This window comes from Hippoglossus stenolepis, chromosome 11, assembly GCF_022539355.2.
Source record: "Hippoglossus stenolepis isolate QCI-W04-F060 chromosome 11, HSTE1.2, whole genome shotgun sequence".
In the NCBI taxonomy this organism is placed as follows: Eukaryota; Metazoa; Chordata; class Actinopteri; order Pleuronectiformes; family Pleuronectidae; genus Hippoglossus; species Hippoglossus stenolepis.
In genome coordinates this window covers 21,784,704-21,804,892 of record NC_061493.1, presented here as the reverse complement: position 1 = coordinate 21,804,892, position 20,189 = coordinate 21,784,704, and the positions used below count along the sequence as shown (strand labels likewise).

The following is a 20,189-nucleotide window of genomic DNA, read 5'->3' as shown; positions in this document are numbered from 1 at the left end:
TTTCTTTTTTTTTTTTTTAAATGTACCCTTAATAGGTTTTACCAGACCCTACAGTATATCACTTTAGACCTTCGATTTGGATATGGAAAAATAGTAGATAAGCCTGAGGGAACATCCACAAAGGAGGAATCCCTGCAGCACAGACAGACATGCAATAGATACAGATTCAAACTATATCTCCTGGAAGCATCTGTGGGTTCGTTTCCAATCCTCGGCATCACAGCGTACAGGACATGATGCCGGTGGAGGTCTTGTGGAGTCTGCGCCTTTGGCGGCACAAGGATGAGCTAGATCATAATAATCAGGTGGTTTTAAATGGTGGCTGATGATGATGGAAACTGGCACTCAAGACCACTTTAGTTTCCCAGTCTGATGTCCGCATATTGCAGTGAATTCCACAGAAATATAATCATTCCTCAAACATCCACCGATCAGATAAACACTGACCAGTTTTAAATCTTTGTTCTTATTTTATTCATCATCTTGCATTATTTATTCCCCCCCCCCACAGATTCACATTCTGGAGAGCGGCGAGGTGCGAGTGTTCAGCCGCAACCAGGAAGACAACACCAGCAAATACCCTGATATCATCTCTCGCATTCCCAAGGTAAAAACAGCTGAACACACAGCGCGCTGCGGCTCAGCCCCGGGGGGGGGAGGCGAGTGGATGTGAGCCGTGATTGTCAACCGATGGCTTTTACAGTGTGCGAGTAACAACTGCACACGTTTATCTCGCTCACTCAGTCTTCTCATTTTCCCTTAACCCACCTCTCATCTGTCTGCTCTCCGTGTGCCCGCTCCTGCTCTGAGCCTCCCATTTGAAAGCCATTTGCTTTTGCTCTCGTCCCCTCTTCAGCCGTCAGGACCCACCGCGAGCCATTCAGTAGTTTCTTTTCTTATGTTCACTCAGGATGGACATTTTGAAGCAACAAGTTGTTTAATTTAAAGCTGCGGGTGAGCGAGGAGCTGCTTGCGCTGAGAGGATAGAAGCTGATCACCGGTACCTGAAGCCCTGGCACTTGGCCTGGAGTTATCCAAGCACGCTCGCTGCCTCTCCGCCCGCTGAGTGTTGTTCTGCTTTAGTGCAGAGCAGCAGTCACTAATAAAGCTATATCAGTTTGCTCTCGCCTTTCTCATTCTACGGTGCCTGTTTACCACGACTTTGTCCAATACACAACTGTCAACGATCAATAATATTAAAGGGAAATTCCCGCCTGGTTTGTACTAATCAGGACAAGTTAGTGAATTAAATAAACACTCGGATCAGTCAAGCAACGTTAGTCATGGGTCCCTTAGCTGGAATTCGTAAAACACATGATTTATTGTTTACAAAAGGAAAACAGAGTGGGCTCTTCCTGCACTGGTGTTTTTTAGCCTGTTTCAAACACAAGAAAATGAATTTGTTTCTCAAAACAACACCTGACGTCTTGCATTTTATTTTTGAAGTAAAGGTTTGACAAAATGGCTACAGCAGAGTTTTTAAGAAACCTGCTTCTCATAATGATTTTAAAAGTTCCATTTTGTAGAATGCATTTATATTTTGGGGATCAAACCTTTCGCATATAAATATATGATACATCCCATTATTGCATGTGGGTATTTACTGATTTAAGAGGCATTGCAAATATCAACAATCAAATATTGAAATAAGAATATAATATATATATATATATCATATTCTTATGAGTAGAGCTGCTTCCAGACATCCACTGAAGTCTGGATATTCTCCTGAAATGTTGATCCTGATATGCTCCAGACATTCTACAGAGGTTTGGAGCCCATGTGAGAATACAGCAAGAAAAAATTAATTCACAGCAAGTGAGTGATGAAGTTTCAAACATGCGACGGATGCAAAACTGGAAGAAAAAACCCATGAAATGAATGCAAATATCTCAGCATGAAAAAGAGGAGCCATGCTACATACATACATACATACATACATACATAGAGATGGTGGAGATTTAGGAGATAAGTGCCGACACCAAAACACGGGATTTCCAGAGTGGAATTTATATTTCCTGTCCTTCCTCCTGAGTGATCTACCCCGATGCCACCATGTGCCTGAATGTTCCGGACATTTCCCTGTTGTTGTGAAGTCTGGTCTTACACGGCTGTGGGCAGCAGGGATCCAATCTCCTCTCAAACCAAAGTCGTGTCTTGTGTTAAACTGGCGAAACATTTGAGTAGTTGTGACTAAAGAGACGTTTCTGTTTGTAAAAGTATCGGAAGAACTTTTGTGACTTGTGGGTTCAGCTGAACTTCTTTTGTTCCCGTTCTTTCTCTCAGAGATCAGGCTTATTTTAGTGTTTACTCATCACTTGCACAGCTCTGTTGGTTTTACTGCTGCTGCTGCTGCTGCTGCTACACATTAAAAACTTTCCACTGAAGAAGCGCTCCGGTGGCCTTGGCACTGAGCATGAACTGCAATATACCTTTGGCTGTGCCTTCATTTCCTGTCATCTCTCCGCTGTTAGCTCAGCAGTAAAAGCCCTGGAATGACTCAAATATCATCTTAAAAGCAACAACAGCAAACCAGCAGGATCATATCGAAAGGCAGTGGGCACAATTGTGTGGAAAACATGTGGAATTATGTGGCACCATTTGTTCAGATGGGAGGAAAAGTAAAAGGAGCAGAGGACATAAGCTGACGTCTTCTGAAACAAATTTTTCGGAACTATTCTTGCCAGCCCCCCGGGTAAAATATTCAAGTGAGCTTCTGTGAGAAAACAGCAAGAGTATATCTGGAATAGATGTAGAAGATGCTGACGAAGATTTGAGAGTAGAATTTTAAATGTCATGTTTCGTCCTGTGTCCTTCACGTTCAACCCAGACGTCCCCCCTCACCTGAGCATTTTCCTCTCGTGAAAGCATCTGACTCAGACAATCTGCTCCTGCGTTCTTCACATGTGAAAGACGAGCTCTGGAAAATGCACAGGCCAAACTTTCTGGATGTTTTTCCAGAGTTCACGTCTATCAAAGGGATTTCTCAGATGTTGACGCTGCAGCTTGTGTGAACTAGCTCCACCTCCAACACACAATCAAGCTTGAGAAAACTTCTTTTCCATCGCCCCTTGCTGTCCAGTGGAAAACCAACAGCTCCGTGCCAGCTTGACTTGAATGGATGGTGGTTTTTTCTCGGGGGGGCTCAGCTCGGCACGAGTTTCTCTACCGGCTCCGCCTTTCATTTCTCATCATTTCACATAACCCTCACGTTTCTCCCTCGCACTGACTTTCATCTGGCTCCCTTTTCTTTTCATATCTATAAAAGCTGCATGGTTCTTTGTCTCTCGCCCTCACCTCATTGCTTCATCTGTCCACTTGTCTCTTTCTCTCATGTCGCCGCGTCTAATCATCCCTCCTTTCTTCTTCATTACATCTTGATGATACCTGTTCGTTCCTTCACTGCTCGCTGCCCGTGTCTCACCTGGACTTCTCTTCTCACTCTTGTCTTATTCATTCTTGGCTCTCTCTCCCTCTCATCTTTTTTGCAGCGCTGTGATACAGCCTGTCTGCAGTTTCCCCTTCTCGGTCTGTCTCTGTGCCTCTTGTACCCTTCCCCTCTCACTCCCAACTCTCCCACACTCCTTACATATTCGTTTGTTTTTGCTTTCATTTCCTCTTCATCCCCGTCTCCCTTCTCACCATTCGTCTTTCGCTTTCATCCACACGTCTCCCTCCCTCTTTTTAAAAACATATTCTTTCACTCTTTCCCCGCTGTCTTCGGTCTCTTGCTCCTCTCCCTTCTCGTCATTCTCTCGACGCCCTTAACCTGTTTTTCTTTTCTGTCATTTTTCGTCTCGCTCCTTTGCTGTCTCTTACCTTTCTGTCTTCCCATTAACTCGGCCTTAACTCTAAGCTTTTGGATGGAAAAAAACAAACAGAGCGAGAAGTTTGTGCCTGAATTGCTTGTTGTTATAAAGATGAAGCATTTGATTTTATTTGTGCTTTTTCCTGTCTTTATGTAATTTACGATTCTCAATTTAGTAGATTTAATTTACTTGTGTTGTGAAAGTAGCCGGCGTTGTTTAAATCTCAGATATCGATTTCTGACATTAATGTGGCAGAGCGTCGATAAGAGATATTGCTTAAATTAAAATATGCATCCAGTGTCTGACATCATGTTCTCATGGCAGTGTCTCAATGTCCACACACATTCTTACAAACACAATAAACGAACAATGGCAGTGAAACACCAATGGCAGTGTGAGTTTCACTTCACACTAACACACACTGGCTCCACAGAGGAGACGGTCTGATTAGATTTTACAGCACCTTGCTGCATTACTTTGCATATTAATGAAGGAAAACTAATTTTCCCGAAGCTACCATAGTCCCGTATTGCTTTAAATTATGAATTAATAGTAATATATTAACACATTAATATTAATTCCGATGCGTTAATTTGTAAATAATGCATTACTTAGCCTAATGACCTGATGAGGATAACTGGTAATGTTTTATATATCAGACCATTTCCAAACAGCCTCTTCCCTCTAATGTGTCTCCTACTCTGAGCTCTGGTTGGATTTGTCTGATCAGATTTCAGATTTCACTCTCTGATCGTGTCTCAGTCTGGATCAGCTGGTAAACTCACACATTTAAAGAATCCTGGTGGCCCCCAAATGACCAGGAAATAAGAGATTAAGACCCACACTCAGGATTTGGTGGCTTAAATAATTAGCAGCCACTCTTGGTCAGTGTAATCTGCCCATGAGCTGGGTGTGTTTTTCCTGCTCAGGGAAACATCCGGTGCCAAAGCATTTTCCTTTAAGCAGAATTAAGAAAGAAACACAAACTTCAGAACACATCTAGGAGAGGATTTGGCTTTTGGCACAGTGTGGGCATCCGACCAAACGAGGGGCTGTGTTTCACAGTTTGGCAACTGGTTGAGCGTGAGAGACGCCTGCAACAGACATGGCTACTCAGGGGTAGTGATGAATTTAAGGGAGATGATAGTGTGTTGACTTTCAAAGCATTTAATTGAGGCTCAGCTGCAGGTCCCGAAACCGCCTGAACGCGTCTATACTCCTTTTTTTAAAAACATCCAAGTTTATTCTCGTACTGAGTTTGTCTGACAGTTTCATTTAAGTAAATCCAACCATCTTTTGTTTGCTACAGCAGGTGTTGCTTATACGCAGATGGGTAAATAACATCATCTGGCTTTTTCAATCATGAAAAGCTCTCGGTCTCTCTCATCTATCGCCGAGTATAATCCGTCTTTGTAATTCCTCTTCACTGTCTCTTAACGATTTCCTCTGCAGGTGAAGAAGGACTCTGTGGTATCCTGCGTCCTGGACGCCGAGGCCGTCGCCTGGGACCGTGAGAAGAAGCAGATCCAGCCCTTCCAGGTCCTCACCACCCGTAAAAGAAAGGTATGATGTGGAGAGGGATGAAATGGAGAAAGGAATCAAATGGTCATGAAGGTACAGCAGGCAGAGAGGAGATTGGTTAGGATGAGACGGAACAGTCTAAGAGCGGAGGGGAGTGTGTGATTGCAAATGTCAGTGGTGTCAGGTGTTGTTTTTTTTTTTATAGTTTTGATCAAAATAATGACCTCTTCCCTCCACACCAATCACATCGGGGTGAAACTGCTGCGTTTACCCCGTCTTCTGCATGCACCATGACACCCGAGCAAATTAGGAAGGAAGAAATGAGAGTGCAAATATGGAGCCCATGATGAGCAGAGTGGGTGAAACTGATTATCCTGATGATTTCTTTTTGCTGGATACTGTTACAGCCACTATGAAATCATGATTAGTTATAATGACAGTTTGATGCACAAACTGATTGTGCTGCCCTGCCGGCAATTTATGTGGCAGCATCTCCACTGTTTCCTCCACCACGAGCGTTCTCGTTGAAATGAAACATTTTCAGTTGAGGAGATGGAACCCGATATGGACTAATTAAACACTGTTAATGAGCGGAGGGGAAGTAATGAGGAGGGCAGCGATAAATCAAGGGACAAATCTTTCAAATTTGGAGACTGCTGTGGTTTTTATTGTAATTGCTGCCTGATCAGTTTCCTTCACCACTGGTCACAGACGTTTTGTAATGTTGTTAGATTGTACGAGGACGACACCACGCGATTCTCTTTGTGACGTCAAACCAAGTCTAACTATAACTCGAGAGGAGATTTATGCATCAAAATGTGTTTCACCACATACAAATAGTGCTTGTATAGGAAAGTTAGTGTTCCAGCGTTTCCTGGTGTGTTGTTGTTTATTGTTAAAGTGTAAAGAGAGCGCAGGTCAGCAGGAGAGTGGATGAGGAAACTCAGACAGAGACTCTGACACGATACAAACCAACCGCTGCTTCTGCTCTGATCCTGAAGCAGCAGCACTAATAATTTATCATTGTCGACCCGTCGTGAAAACACCGCATTCACACTTTTTGTTGACACTGTTCGACTTTTATCGCCTCGTTCACGTTACAGAGTTCTCTTCTCTTATCTCTGTTTCACTATCAGTTTGTCAGTGTGTGAGTAGCCGTCTTCTACCCTGCCCTTAAGTTGCGTTACCGCCATGTTTAGATCAGGATAACTTCAAGTTGTAATGATGCCATTTAGGAGGAAGAGGTTGACATTACAAACAGTAATTGGCCAACAAAGAGTCGACACAACTTGGTCCTAGGAATTCAATATTACTATAGTGCAGAAATCATGAAATCTTACACCAGGGCTCGGGTGGAAAGCTTGTATTCAGTCAAAGTAAAGAATTGTAGAGACTGAGAGGAACGAAGAAGAGCAGAATAAACAGGATAAGGTGTTGGAGTGGTGAGAGTAGGAGATGGAGAAAGTAGAAGAGGAGCAGGAAGTTATATTGTGTATGTGTAAGACAACGTGGCGATGCAATGTGTTCAAAAGGCAGAGGCAAGGCGGGGTGGCAGACTTTCAAAAACGAACGGGAGGGAAATCAAAGAGCTCTTTGTAACAAGTACCAAGGTTAGATGTAGCGATTTGTGAATAAGATGCGTCAATTTGCATATTTTTGTCAAGGGAGGAAAAACATTAAAATGCATATGTGTGTTGATGCTTCCCTGCAGGACGTGGATGCCTCGGAGATCAAAGTGCAAGTGTGCGTGTACGCCTTCGACCTCCTCTATCTCAACGGCGAGGTAAGACCCAGTGACGATGAGGAAAATATTACCCAGAGATCTCTCCCCGCACTTCTGTTGTCATTTAAAACTGCTGTGTGTGTGCGTGTGTTTATTGTTTGTGAGTGTGCTTGCATACTCATCGCCCCGCCGAGATGCCAACAACTTCCCTGAATGCCAATGATGGTGCTACTGGAGGCCCTAATGAGATAATGATTGTAACGTTCATTGTAATTCCAGTGGAGTGTGTCTGAGTGTGTGTGTGTGTGTGCGCGTCTGTCTGAGACGGTCTCCGAGTCTGTGTTTGAGAGAGAAAGCGCTGCATTTCTTTAAGTGTGTGTCTGTGTGTGTCGGTCTTGGGTGGTAATTGTGCGAGATTGAGTCTTTATGTTTACATCCAAATAATGCAGCATTTTTAAGCAAATGCTGAACAGCCAAGAAAATCTGAATACGCGAACGTCTCCATCAGTTTGTTCCATTTTCCCAAGTGGATGACAACAAAATTACGTAATTAAAAGAGCAGCAGTGACTGTTAAGCTCCGCCGTTTATTGCTGCGTCCCACCCTAATATGGCATTTATGTAAATTTTATGAATTCATTTGTCTCCGTAAGAACATGCTTTGTGTCTCATTCCTTTTATTTATTAGCTCGTGTCCTTCGTTTGTTTACTTCTCTTTGCCCACAAATTGGGGAATGTTCAATTCCCCGGTCACTGCAGCACCTGTCACTGTGAGCTCTCCATGTCCTGAGAGTTACTTCATGCTGTCCCCTCTAAGTTCCTCCTGCTGAAGCTCCAACCGAGCAACAGGAGCAGCAGTGGCCACCACGTAGGACCCCAAGGTCATGTCCTTGGCCCCTTTTTTTTTTGTTGTTTTTGGCAGCTTTTATGACACGAGAAGAAATTTTACTGCTAAAATTGCATTAAAATAACGGTGTTTTTTAGCAACATGGCTATTAAGGCAGCTGTATGACATGGTGATATGGCTCGGGAGGTAAAGCGGGTTGTCTACTTATCAGAGGTTATTAAAAGGTTGGTGGTTCGATCCCCGGCTCCTCCAGTCCTTGGGTAAGACTCTGAACTTAATCAAGACCAAAAAAAGCCTTAAAATCTCTTTCTTTACTGTGAGAATCTGCATCTTTCCCCTTTAGTGCTTCCCAGATTCATCATTTCTCTGTTCAGGTGCTTTTCTACCACAACTAAGTGTTGAAAGATTTAAAGTTAAGTGGTTTTGTGGCAGTTTAATTCATATATCTTTTTGGATTAATGCCTCAAGAACAATAGTAGGTGGCGGGGAACAGGCTCATAGTGAGCGTGCGTGCGCGTGCGTGCGTGCGTGCGTGCGTGCGTGCGTGCGTGCGTGCGTGCGTGCGTGCGTGTGTGTGTGTGTGTGTGGCAGGTTTGAGACTGTATACATTTGTGTGGGTGTTTGTATGTGTGTCCAAAGCCGTCATGACTGCATCTGAGTTTGTGTGGGTAGCGAGTTGAGATGGCATTTCATCCTTGTCATTGAAATGCTTCAAGCCACGAAGAGGAAATGGTTGTAATAATACAGTTTTTTTTTTTCCATTTGTAATAATGCATGTGTACTTTATGTGTGTGTGTGTGCAGTCCCTGGTGCGACAGCCGTTGTGTCGGCGTCGGGCTCTGCTGAAAGAAAGCTTCTCAGAGGTGGAGGGAGAGTTTGTGTTCGCCCGATCCATCGACTCCGACAACACCGACGCCATCGCAGAGTTCCTGGAGCAGTCTGTTCGAGGTGTGTGTTCCAGTGTGCGAGTCGGTGACAGACTCTCACTTGTTTTCCTTCTCGCTGTCTTTTTGTGTCTTGAACTTTGTGTATCTGTACTAACTGTGCTCTTGTTTCCTCGCCTGCTGTCCCTGTGCAACTTGAAGGTTTTGTTGTGTGGGTGTGTTGCTGAAGTTTCATTTCATTTGTGCCTTCACGTGTAAATTGTGCAAGGGTTGTGTGTGTGTGTGTGTGTGTGTGTGTTGGTTGTGTACTCGTGCTGCTGTCTCTTTTTCAAGCCAGGATGTTGGTTGGAATTTGTGTTTGCGCGAGTGTGTGTCTGCAACAGAGATGGAGCCTGTGAGTTGTGTAATTGAGTTTTCTTGCTTTGTGTTTCCAACTCTGTATATGAGAGAGAACACAGAAATGCGTATCCCAGTGTGTATTGTGTGTATATGAGTCATACGGCTGTGTCCTGCCCCTCTTTGTGTGTAACAGAAGCAGACAAAGACCTTTTCGTGTATCTGAGAGATAATCTGTTCATTTCCTTTCTGCACGAGTCACATCGTGTTTGTGTTTATTAATGTGTCTGTGTGTGTGTGTGTGTGTAGATTCCTGTGAGGGCCTCATGGTGAAGACTCTGAAGAAGGATGCCACCTATGAAATTGCCAAGCGGTCTCATAACTGGCTCAAGGTGTGTGTGTGTGTGTGTGTGTGTGTGTGTGTGTGTGTGTGTGTGTGTGTGTGTGTGTGTGTGTGTGTGTGTGTGTGTGTGTGTGTGTGTGTGTGTGTGTGTGTGTGTGTGTGTGTGTGTGTGTGTGTGTGTGTGTGTGTGTTACTTGTGGGAGTCAGCACTGTAAAAACAGTAGTAACCCTCGTACACTTAATGCACAAACGTGGCAACACAGTTTTATGTATTGCACAATTCAAAACACTTTGTTTAGGACACAAACCCATTAAAGTATAAAGTGACTATAAAGTTCTTCATTTATTTAAGCTTTCCTGTTCATGTTTATTGGGAAAATACAAACAACAGAATCTTTTTTTTTTTTTTTTAAAGGCCAAAATAAAGTGGCACATTTTAGCAGAAGAATTTCATCTTCCGACCAAACAGAATAAAAGAAAACTGAAAGAACGACGAGTCCTCGTTAAAGACAAAGAACTTTTTTTTAAGAGGGACATTTTTCACATTGATTAAAATCTCAGCTTGGGACATTTTCTTCCAACCTGTCTTCAGATTTCTGGAGGACAAGAACATTTTAAAATCTATTAGCTGTTTAGAACTCTGACATGTCCCTCACCTTATTAATAAATTACGTATAATTGTGCCCTCGGGCTTTTGATTCGTGCAAAGAAAACTCATTCCCTGGTTAGGACTCGTAACTGATGTAGTTTTGTTAATACTGAGATGCATTTTTCAACTAAATGTCTCGTATGATATATTGTCAAACCCTTAATCATGGCTCTCACTCTTAACGCTGTTCCCACCCCAGCTGAAGAAGGACTACCTTGAGGGGGTGGGTGACACGATGGACCTGTGTGTGATCGGCGGCTACATGGGGAAAGGCAAGAGGACGGGCACCTACGGGGGCTTCCTGCTGGCGTGCTACGACGAGGAGAACGAGGAGTTCCAGTCCGTCTGCAAGGTGTGTGTCTCTGCACGCTACACTTCTACTGACTCTCTAAAACTAAATTAAAGTTCTCTACGGGTCTTCAGGTTTGTTTATTCCTCCTGAGGGTTTCAAGTTGAATGTTTTGATTTTCGAGGTTTATCTTATGAGTTGCATTGCAAAATTCCCATTATACAATCTGTGAAATAATAAAAACCAATCAACTTTTTTTAAAGAGCACATCCGCTACTGCAATATAGAAACATTATCAAATGCCATCTTCAACTTTTGCAAAAAACACACCTTCACTGTGAGACCCACACGTTTCTGTTTGTGCCGATCATCAAAGTAAAGTTATTATTTATACTTCCAAGTGTTGCCATAGACATTTTTCAGACTGCTTCTCCGAGCGAGTTTTTGAAGTTGTGTCTGAAATCATTCTCCGAGAACCACAGACGCCACCTGGAAGAACCCAGTACAATATTTACTTTTCTATTTTCATTTGAAACGTGCAAAGTTTTAATTTATCTTCGGATAAAGATGTTCTTTTGACCCAGCTGCTTTCTTGTAATAAACAAAGAAGAAAATATAAATGTTCACACTCACAGTTTACTGTTCTTAGCTTGCTAGCAGATCTACAATGCCTATAAAAAAAACAAAAAAACATTTTAAACGTCCAGCGTCTCGTTGGCCAGGTCACATTAAAACCAGGATAAAAGTAGGATTAACTGCAATAAACTGGATTAGCTTTAGTCGCTGTATCAAACAAACTGGCAACCGTGTGTATTTTTATGTGCGGCTGCACCTCGAGCCATTTGTTTGTCAACTTGTTTGTGTCTCTTCTGTGCGATTTTGTATTTCAGATCTTTAGCATTAAGGTGCTAAAGAGCGTACGGGGAGTGTGAGAGTTTCCTGTTTACGGCTGTTTGTTGCGTGTGTGCGCACTTCGGGGTGTTTTTATGTTGATGCAGCTCAGAGTATTTTGGATGCGATTGTTGTTTTTTTTGTTTGTGTGTGTGTGTGTGTGTCATTTCCCCCTAAAGTTGGAGGTGTGTGTGTGTGTGTGTGTGTGTGTGTGTGTGTGTGTGGGGTGTGTGTGTTGTGTGTGTGTGTGAGTGAAAGCATGACAGGGTGCATTTCAGGATAAGTGCTAAACATATATTGGAGCATGCGTGACCACTCGAATGTGTGTCTGCGATAATGACAGCGTGAACTTCACCACCGAGCATAAATCCAGTCTCCTCTCAGTCCTGTTAAAACCCTCCACCCCCAGTTTTCCCCTCCGTAGCTTTTATGTCTTTATCCATGAAAAAAGGGTTTTAGCGAGCAGCGAGTGCTTTTCTTTTTTTCTCCTCCTCCTCCTCCTCCTCCTTCTCCCAGCACCACCTTCTTCACCCTTACACGCTTCCACACATTCACACCTGGGAGCTCACTGGCACAACCTCGGCGCTCGGCTGTCGGACGCTGAGCAGCTCCACCGCAGCGGATGGAGGTTAAAGCACCCATGAGATTACCGCGTTTGCATTTCTGGCAGCTCTAGTGGTTTTCTCGTGTTCACACTCGCTTCCTCCATAAATAAAATCTCGTTGTAAAATGTTTTCACACGTGGAGTAACGGTCCTGGATCGGTGAGGGGAGGCTCGATGGGAGTTTGAGCTACACAACAGAAGACTGCACCTTGTGTGAAGGATATCGGCAGAGTAACCCCACGTCTTTTGTCTGCTATTGATTTTCATATTAATCTTTCTCTGCCTGTATAGCTGCGAGCTCCAGAGTGAGAGACTCCATCAGTTCTCAGATGATTCTCGTGAATGAAGCATCTTTGGGACGGATCTGACGAAATCCTTCAAATTTGACACAAACGTCCACTCGGGCTCAACGAAGATCTGATTAGTTTTTGGAGGTCAAAGGTTAAGATCACCGCGAGATTCTAAAAAAAACACTTTCCAGCCCATTATTCGACGCCATAACCGAAGAGCAGAAGGGGGGAGAGTTGGGACCATATTTCCTGCAAACTTCATTGGTTGGTGGAGGCATATAACTGCGAGGTGGTAAATCTAGTGTCATATTCCTGGGCATAAAACTTTATGGATATTACAGACAATGTCATTTGTTTCCTGCGCCCTTAATGACAATCAAAACGGAACAGGGGGAAAGACACTGGGAAGGAGAGTGTAGCTGTAAGAGACTTACTGCGTGTTTGTTTCTTACCCTTATCACTAAATATTTCAAATGCAGGCAATATTAAGAGATGAGTGTATTTACATCACCTTCGAGTGGTCTTATCGACCACTCCAAGCTCTTCTGAGTATTCATACATTGCCTCCATTCATATCACCTTTTCTGTCACACAACACACGTCAGTACAGGGTTCAGTATCTCGCCCAAGGACTGATATCGAACCACCGACCTTCTGGTTAGTGAATGACCTGCTCTCACTGAGCCAGGATGTGAAGCAACAATCTTCACAGCAGACGTGACGTTAGCAGCACGTTAGCGCAGTAGCTGCTCTTGTCTCTGTTGACACGGGATGCTTTCAGGGGCAGTGAGTGGAGGTCACCTGTGATCTAGCAGCACTCAGAGCCCAACTCACAATCCCTGTAGTTATGAATGTAAAGTATAGAGTAATGGAGTAAAGCAGAAAATACGCTGTGATAGTATTTAAGGGCGTAGAGTGCAGGTTATCAACAAACTGATGGACGGATGTGACTGAAACACCTCACCTCTGTTGTGCGTCATGGCAATGCAGCAGTTCTGTGGTGTCATGTGACTGCGGCGTTCACCTTTCCTGCGTGCTGCATGTCATCTTTCTTTATTTCTGTCACTCGTCAATGCCAGCCGTAAAACAAAAGGCAGAAATCCATAAAGAAATAATCTGGTTGTCCTTGACACGGTAAACTTCACAAACCCTGAACGCAGAGTTTTTTAGTCACTGTCTTCATTTCCCAAATGTAATTTTTAAACTGTACGTCCCACAGAAATGTCCTTGAGCGAGACAGCCAGTCCTCAGCTGATCCAGGAACAGCTGCTGTGTGTTGGTTCCTTCTGCTTTAAAGTATACCACTATCTCTACTTTAATTCAAAAGAGATTATGAAGAATAGACAGGAAACGGGCTGAGCGAGAGAAGGGGAATGAAAACTGACTGTAAATAGTCCTGTCACACTTGAGACCTGCTGATCAAGGCCTGTGTGTGATGTCGTCATTCAGCGATAGGTTCACCCGGTTCCATCTGATGCGATATATCCTGAATTCAAATACTCTTTTTGATTTTTAATTATGGAAAAGTTCATGAGTAGCTGCTTGTGTTGAGATGACAATTAACACAAACGTACCACCAACCATCTACGTGGTGTGTAAAACAAACACTGAGACTTTTAAAACGTTTAATTAGGCAGTTTCTTGATTTCACGACGCATAATTCTCAACAAGGTCTTTTTTTTGTTTGTTAACAGCCTTAAATATTTAAAACGGTTGAATGTGCATTGGATAAAAATCACATCCCATTGCACAGTTGATTAACCAGAGCATGTAATAGTGTGATTTACTACTCTACATAAAGGAGGTGTCCTGAAGGCTCCTCTATATGTGGTGTGATCAGTTTGTCCAGAGGACGTTCACATTGTGCAGCAGCTGGTCTGGGTGGAGAATTGACCCGTGGAGACCGAGCTGAATACATGAAGGTGCCACAGTTGAATGAAACACCTCTGAACCTGCTCATATTGAACTAATTATTAAAACATAAAGGTTCTCGTGGACACCTGCAATAAAAAAAAATCACCCTCACAATTCATCTGTGAGCTGGAAAATCCTATATTTGCATGATGTGCCTGCTTTTTCTCTTTTCCTCTGTCTGTGCATGTCAGCCCATTAGATGATGCCGGTGTCTCAGCGGGTTCGGGTCTTTTGAGAGGTGACACAAAGCTTCAGGCGGAGCAGCTAGACGAGGCTCTCATAGTGTACGAGGGAGGGAGGGGGTAGTTGCTTGCTGTTCTGTGTTCTTCTCCTCGCTGCCAAATGTCTGCCATCTCACCATGAGGGAATATGTGTTTGTGCGCCTCTCTTATCTCCTTTTGTCTCTTTCAGATCGGCACCGGTTTCAAGGATGAAGATCTGGAGCAACATTACAAGTTCTTAAAGGTAAAGTGGCGCAGTGCGACTGTCACGCTTCAGCGCCACAGCTCAGTGGAAATCACAACTCTGCACTTGTTTTTGCTAGGAATTGACACCATCATTTGTCAGAGTCAAAAACCCCAAATTGATCATTCTGCTGCTATGGCTTCATTTTTTTTTTAAACGGAATCAGATTCAGTTTCGTGTCAAACGGAGCTGAAATTTCTACAAATACTCATTCTCTGTCTTCAGGTACAAAGCAGAGTTTCAAACTGAGATAAAATGTGTGCAGAGATCCTCCAAAGATACAAGTCAACCTGCTGTAGAGTGGCTCTGTCTCCGCCGAGGCCCGACAGGTCGCTGGAATTCACCAAATGCACCAAATTACACACACTCAACGATATCAGTCCCTTTAATCTGCCTGATTTCAATCAAGATCAGTTAATTATTCCCTGGGAAAATTGTGAAAATTTCAATAAACGCTTTACGATGATAAAAGAAGTGATTTAAAAATTCCCAAACCTGGAATGAGTTGTTCTGACCCATCCTTCCTCCCAAGTTTTGTGCAGAATCTGTTCATTGTTTGTTGCGTAATCTTACTCACAAGCAAACAAGCAGACAGAGGTGAAAACAGAAACTCCTCGGCAGAGATAATAAAGCCGTCACTTTTTTGTAACCTTGCCTCCGGGTACCTTTTAACTTGACAAAATAAGAAGTCATAGAGTTAAGCTCGGGTTTTTACAGAAAATGATTTTTCCTTCTACCCCGAGGCTTGTCCACATACAGTATCTACTGTTATGAACACGCTATATACGCCACTTAAAGGAAAGTACAGAAATATAAATAACGTTGCTTTTAAAATATCTATATTGGCATAGAAATGTATGAATTCAGTCTGTGCTTGTGAAATACGGAGCCGAGATCATAAACCACCTCAGTTTCACCAATAAAAAGTGCACTTGGAGCAACTGTGCAGCTTCACGCTGACGCTGGGAAATGAATTGCTTTTTCAATTTACTGCTGAAGAGGTTTGTTCCAGAGCGGCGGCGGCGGCGTCGGAAGAAATTGACAACTGCTCTCTGAGAATGATATCTGTTGTTGATTTATTCTTAAATTGTTGCCTGTATTATTTTTGAAAAGCTGATTTTTACAGAAGCAAAGTACAGAGGCTGTTTTAAAACGGACTAATTGTGACTGACTGTTCCAATCTCGGGGTTTGGGGATAAAACAAATCCTTGAAGTTAATTTAAAAAAAAAAGAAACAAGATTAAGGTTTGGACTCGGTGGGGCAAACTGCTGCTCGGTGCAGAATCCCAGTGAAGCAGTGATTGAGAAGCCAGAGGAACCTGTGTGTTTTCTCCCTCCTCTTCACACCAATCCACTGTGGGCGGTGGTGCTTTGTAACGAAGCCCACCCCCCCCTGAAAGTGATGGATGGTGAATCCAGGCGAGCTGCCGGTGTGGCCGTGTTGCGTTGGTTGCAGCGCTGCGGGCTGATGGGACTGGAGGCAGGGACGCGATTGGCCCGGCTCACGCTCCTCTGGGTGGTGCTGTGATTTAACAAGGGACACATTGATCCCATCTCCTCCCGTCCTGGTGTTTATTCTGATAAAGTACTGGTACACGGGCGTTTGGGCCGGTACAGCTCTCAGGCCCGTTCTCCGCTTTTTCTTTTTCAACTCAAAATCTTCACAAGATTGTTATTAAACAGACGATTGACGAGTGACTTGTTTGGGCCGAACACAGAAGAAGAGCAGAGCGGTCGCAGTTTTCTTACATCTCGAATATTAGCTTGATGATTACATTATCATAATAAATAAAAAGGACGCTAATGAAGCAGCATAAATTCACAAGTCCTTTCCTTGATAAATTCAGTGTTGTATTCTTTCCTTTCTGTGTGTGTCCGTCTTTGTCCGATCACAATAGTGAGTCACTGTGTGCAGGCGGAGCTGTTTCTCCTCCGCCTGATTCCATGACGGCCTTTGCACCCACCTGTTGTTTGCTTTTGACTTTTCTCCTCCACATTAAAAGCCAGCGCTCCGTTATTTGTTCTTGATCAGCCTCTTTGATAGAGAAAAATTAGAATTTACAGTAAAAACCCAAGACCCTGCCGTTTTTTCCTTTTGTTAAACGAGAAGTCAAACTCTTTGTGCTTCCCCTCGGGTGACAGCAGCAGCACTTGATTATAATTACTCTCCTTAAATAAGTCGCTTTACATTTGCCCTCCAGATGAATTCATCACCGACAGCTAAGAGCCGTAAATTTATTCTAGTTGACAAATAGTGGCATATAACTGAAATAGCTCCCACTCCCCCTATTCATGCAAAAGGTGGTATAATTATGACTGTATTTAAATTAACATTTCAAACAGTATTCAGCGTGGATCACGTACCAGACGTGTGTAATAAAAACTATAGGTGTTCCACAAGTTTGAGCTTAAGCGGAACAGAATTGTTCTATAAGACTCTGCACGCCCACCTGCTCGCTCATTGTAATTCACTCTGTATAAGAGTATCACTTGAATGCCTACAGTATAAACAGTGTGAGAGGAAACCATGAGCCACTGGCGCTGGCGCCTTTTCCCAGATTTACTTAACTATGATCCAGCTCTGCGGCCGCGGTCTCGTTAACGCTGCACGGTTTGAGGGTCACGTTTTCTGAGATGGTTGTTTTACACCAGGAGGAGATGGGAGATCATTTTGTGAAAGTGTGACACCTTCGCTGACGGAATGATTGCTCGTGCCATTTCTTAAAAAAAGGTGCTATTAAATATTCTAGAAGTAGACGGTCTGCTTTACCGAACAGGAACAGCTGAGCCAACGCCTGAGGTTATATTTGTGTTTTCACCTGAAGAGGTGGATAGCAGGTATGTGAAGGTGTTTCTGATTTGAAACCTTTCATGGTTTGGAAATCACACTTTCTTGACAATCAGGCCTTTGAATACGAGGGAGTTCAAACTGTGGCGTCTCTGTGGAGATGATTGTACGGCCGCAGCAGGATCCGGCAGCCGAAGCCTCTCTGTCACTGTCTGTTTACACAGGTTGTCCGTGAATGCTCTGCCCTATTTCTTACCTTGTGTATGTGTATATATTTTCTCATATTTGATATTGATGGTTAACGAATGTCATTATTTTTTTTACATTTTCTCCAGGATCACATTCTGCCCAAACCTCGTGCCTACTACCGCTTCGACCAATCAGCGGAGCCCGACGTGTGGCTCGACGCCATGCAGGTCTGGGAGGTGAAGTGCGCCGACCTGTCGCTGTCGCCCATCTACAAGGCCGCCATGGGACTGGTCAGTTCAGCTACTAATCCCCCCCCTCCATGTGTTTCCACTGATAAATTCTGCCTGTCATGGTCGGGTGCCCGTAATGAAAAGTCACAATTAGTGCTTCTTAATTGAGTTATTAAAAATGTTGTAAAAGATGCTGGGTTTAATGGAACAGATACGTATTTATTACCTCGAGGTTTCGGCTGCACGTTGGACACAAACTTCCACCGCGCAACGTGTTTATTACATCATTTAAATCCTCGTAGCGAGAAAATGGCACCAAGACAGACAAATATATACTTTACCTAAAATTTTATATGAAGAAAGACAAACTATTTCTGCACGTTTTTTTTATTTGCTAGCTTGTAAAATTCAGAGTTTAAGTTGTCCGTTAAACCTTAAATCTTAATCTTAGATTTCAAACGCCTGGATTTGAGATAATATGATGAGATTCTATAACAGCTGAGACCGTTCTTCAGAAAAATGAGAAGTATAGTCATTAAATATTCTGAAACACCAGGTTTCGGTTTGACGGGTCATTCGTCAAATTATTTTAGGTCTTAAAAATTAATGTTGCCACAACTTTTTCCTTTAACTTATGATGTGAATGACTTTAAAGGACATGATATGGTCTATTAAAGATTTCAGCACTAACACATTATTAGTGGTGTGAGACATCAGCCACCAGTCGTATTTCCTCAGTGTGATGAAGTAACTTCTACCAGAAATTCACAATTAATCACATTTTGTTAATATCAGTTCCTGCTGAGTAGTTTCTCTCACAGTCTTCATACTGTATCAGTAGCTCTGGTCTTTCCAAGTTGGAGTCTGTGTTTTTCATCCAGAGATATTTCTATTTCTTTTTCTTGTTTTCACGTCGTCAACAACAACTCGCTTGTCCTGAATTTCCCAGAAATGTCCGTGCTGTGCGCTCACTTCCGCTCACAATGACATTCTCTCGACATTTTACCAGAGAACTGGCTGGAAACGTTTTAGAAAATGTGCGAAGCAACTGACTCTGACATTTGTGTTCTCACTTACAGCCCTTTTGGAAAGTTTCAGAAAAATGTGCAGAATGTTTAAAAGCAGCTGTAGTTTTACCTGTGTAAAAGTTATTTTAGTAAGTATTTGATCTTTGATTTTTTTAATGCTCATGAGGCTGTTAGATGTTCAGCAAATAGTTGCAACAGATTTCAGGAGAAAGCCGTGAAACAGAAACACTGAAAGACTCGAACTAAAGGGATTCAGCAGCTTTAAAGGCCTGACACTCAAAAACTTCAACACACCTCTGTTAGTTATCATTTTCGGTACAAGTCCCAAAGGACAAATCAATGACATGTATCAGTGGCACTGTTGTGTTTACTCATTCTCCTGCTGTCTGTCCTCAGGTGGATCCAGTGAAGGGCATTTCACTGCGGTTCCCTCGCTTCCTCCGGATCAGAGACGACAAAAAACCAGAGGACGCCACGTCTGGAGCTCAGGTAAATCACATCACCTGCACTGGGACACGGGTCGGGGGACGTCTGACTTCCAATTTTACTCATTAATTTTAATTTCCCCCTGTTTTGATTCAACTAATGACAAAATATTTTATCTTTTTAGCATCAAATGAACATTCACATGTCCATTAAAACAACTTAAATAACAAGTATCAGTCGACAGCAGATAATGAAACTTCCTGCTCGTTGTTTTTTTGTGTTCTGCTGACATCACATGCATCTTTACTCGTCAAGGACGTTTCTCACTGTCTCACTGTCAACAAATAAACATCCAGAGGCAACAGACAAAACAAGTAAATGTTAAAAGCTCTGGAGGAAAAACTGCTGCACAGGAATCACACAAAAGTAAATATACACCATCAAGAAAAGCCCGAGAGTAAATATCAAACTGTATTCATAGAAACCAAAGGTGAATTCAGCCTGAACGGACGCACAGCAGTTGTTTCTTTGACCAAACTGCTCCCCCCACATGTGTGTGACGGCTTCCTCACTGAGCTGCTGAAACGTGTGTGTGTCTGTGTGCGTGTCCCCGCACCGCCAACGTTGCTGCCACTGCCAAAAACCCGATGTAGTCTGTAATTATATTATGTCAATAAGTTAACAGATCATTAGGTGAAGGGCAGTAGTTTTCTGCTGCTCGCTCTGAATGTGGGTAAACAGAAATCTCACGACTGCTTTCTGTAATGTTTAAACACACGGCTGAGCTGCCAGGAGCAGGGACGCAGCTGCAACACAACCAGTGTGGACGCACACGTCACGCACACGTGTGTGTCCACACGACAGCGCAGTGTTTGGACATTGTGTTTGAAAGCCGTCATATTCACCCACATCCAGAGCGAGCAGCAGAAAAACTCCTGCCCTTCAACTAATGATCTGTGAACTTA

At 43.2% G+C, this 20,189-nt stretch overlaps 1 protein-coding gene across 1 annotated transcript in view; it reads left to right on the top strand.

Annotated features, from left to right (window-relative positions):
- The window catches only part of lig1 (ligase I, DNA, ATP-dependent), a 44,205-nt gene that overhangs the window by 20,801 nt on the left and 3,215 nt on the right, over window positions 1-20,189 (top strand). The window contains 9 exon segments of the mRNA XM_035169826.2: window positions 512-607; window positions 5,262-5,372; window positions 7,042-7,113; window positions 8,702-8,846; window positions 9,428-9,510; window positions 10,310-10,462; window positions 14,510-14,563; window positions 17,687-17,830; window positions 19,195-19,287. Of these exon segments, the coding sequence (XP_035025717.2) occupies window positions 512-607; window positions 5,262-5,372; window positions 7,042-7,113; window positions 8,702-8,846; window positions 9,428-9,510; window positions 10,310-10,462; window positions 14,510-14,563; window positions 17,687-17,830; window positions 19,195-19,287 (951 nt within the window).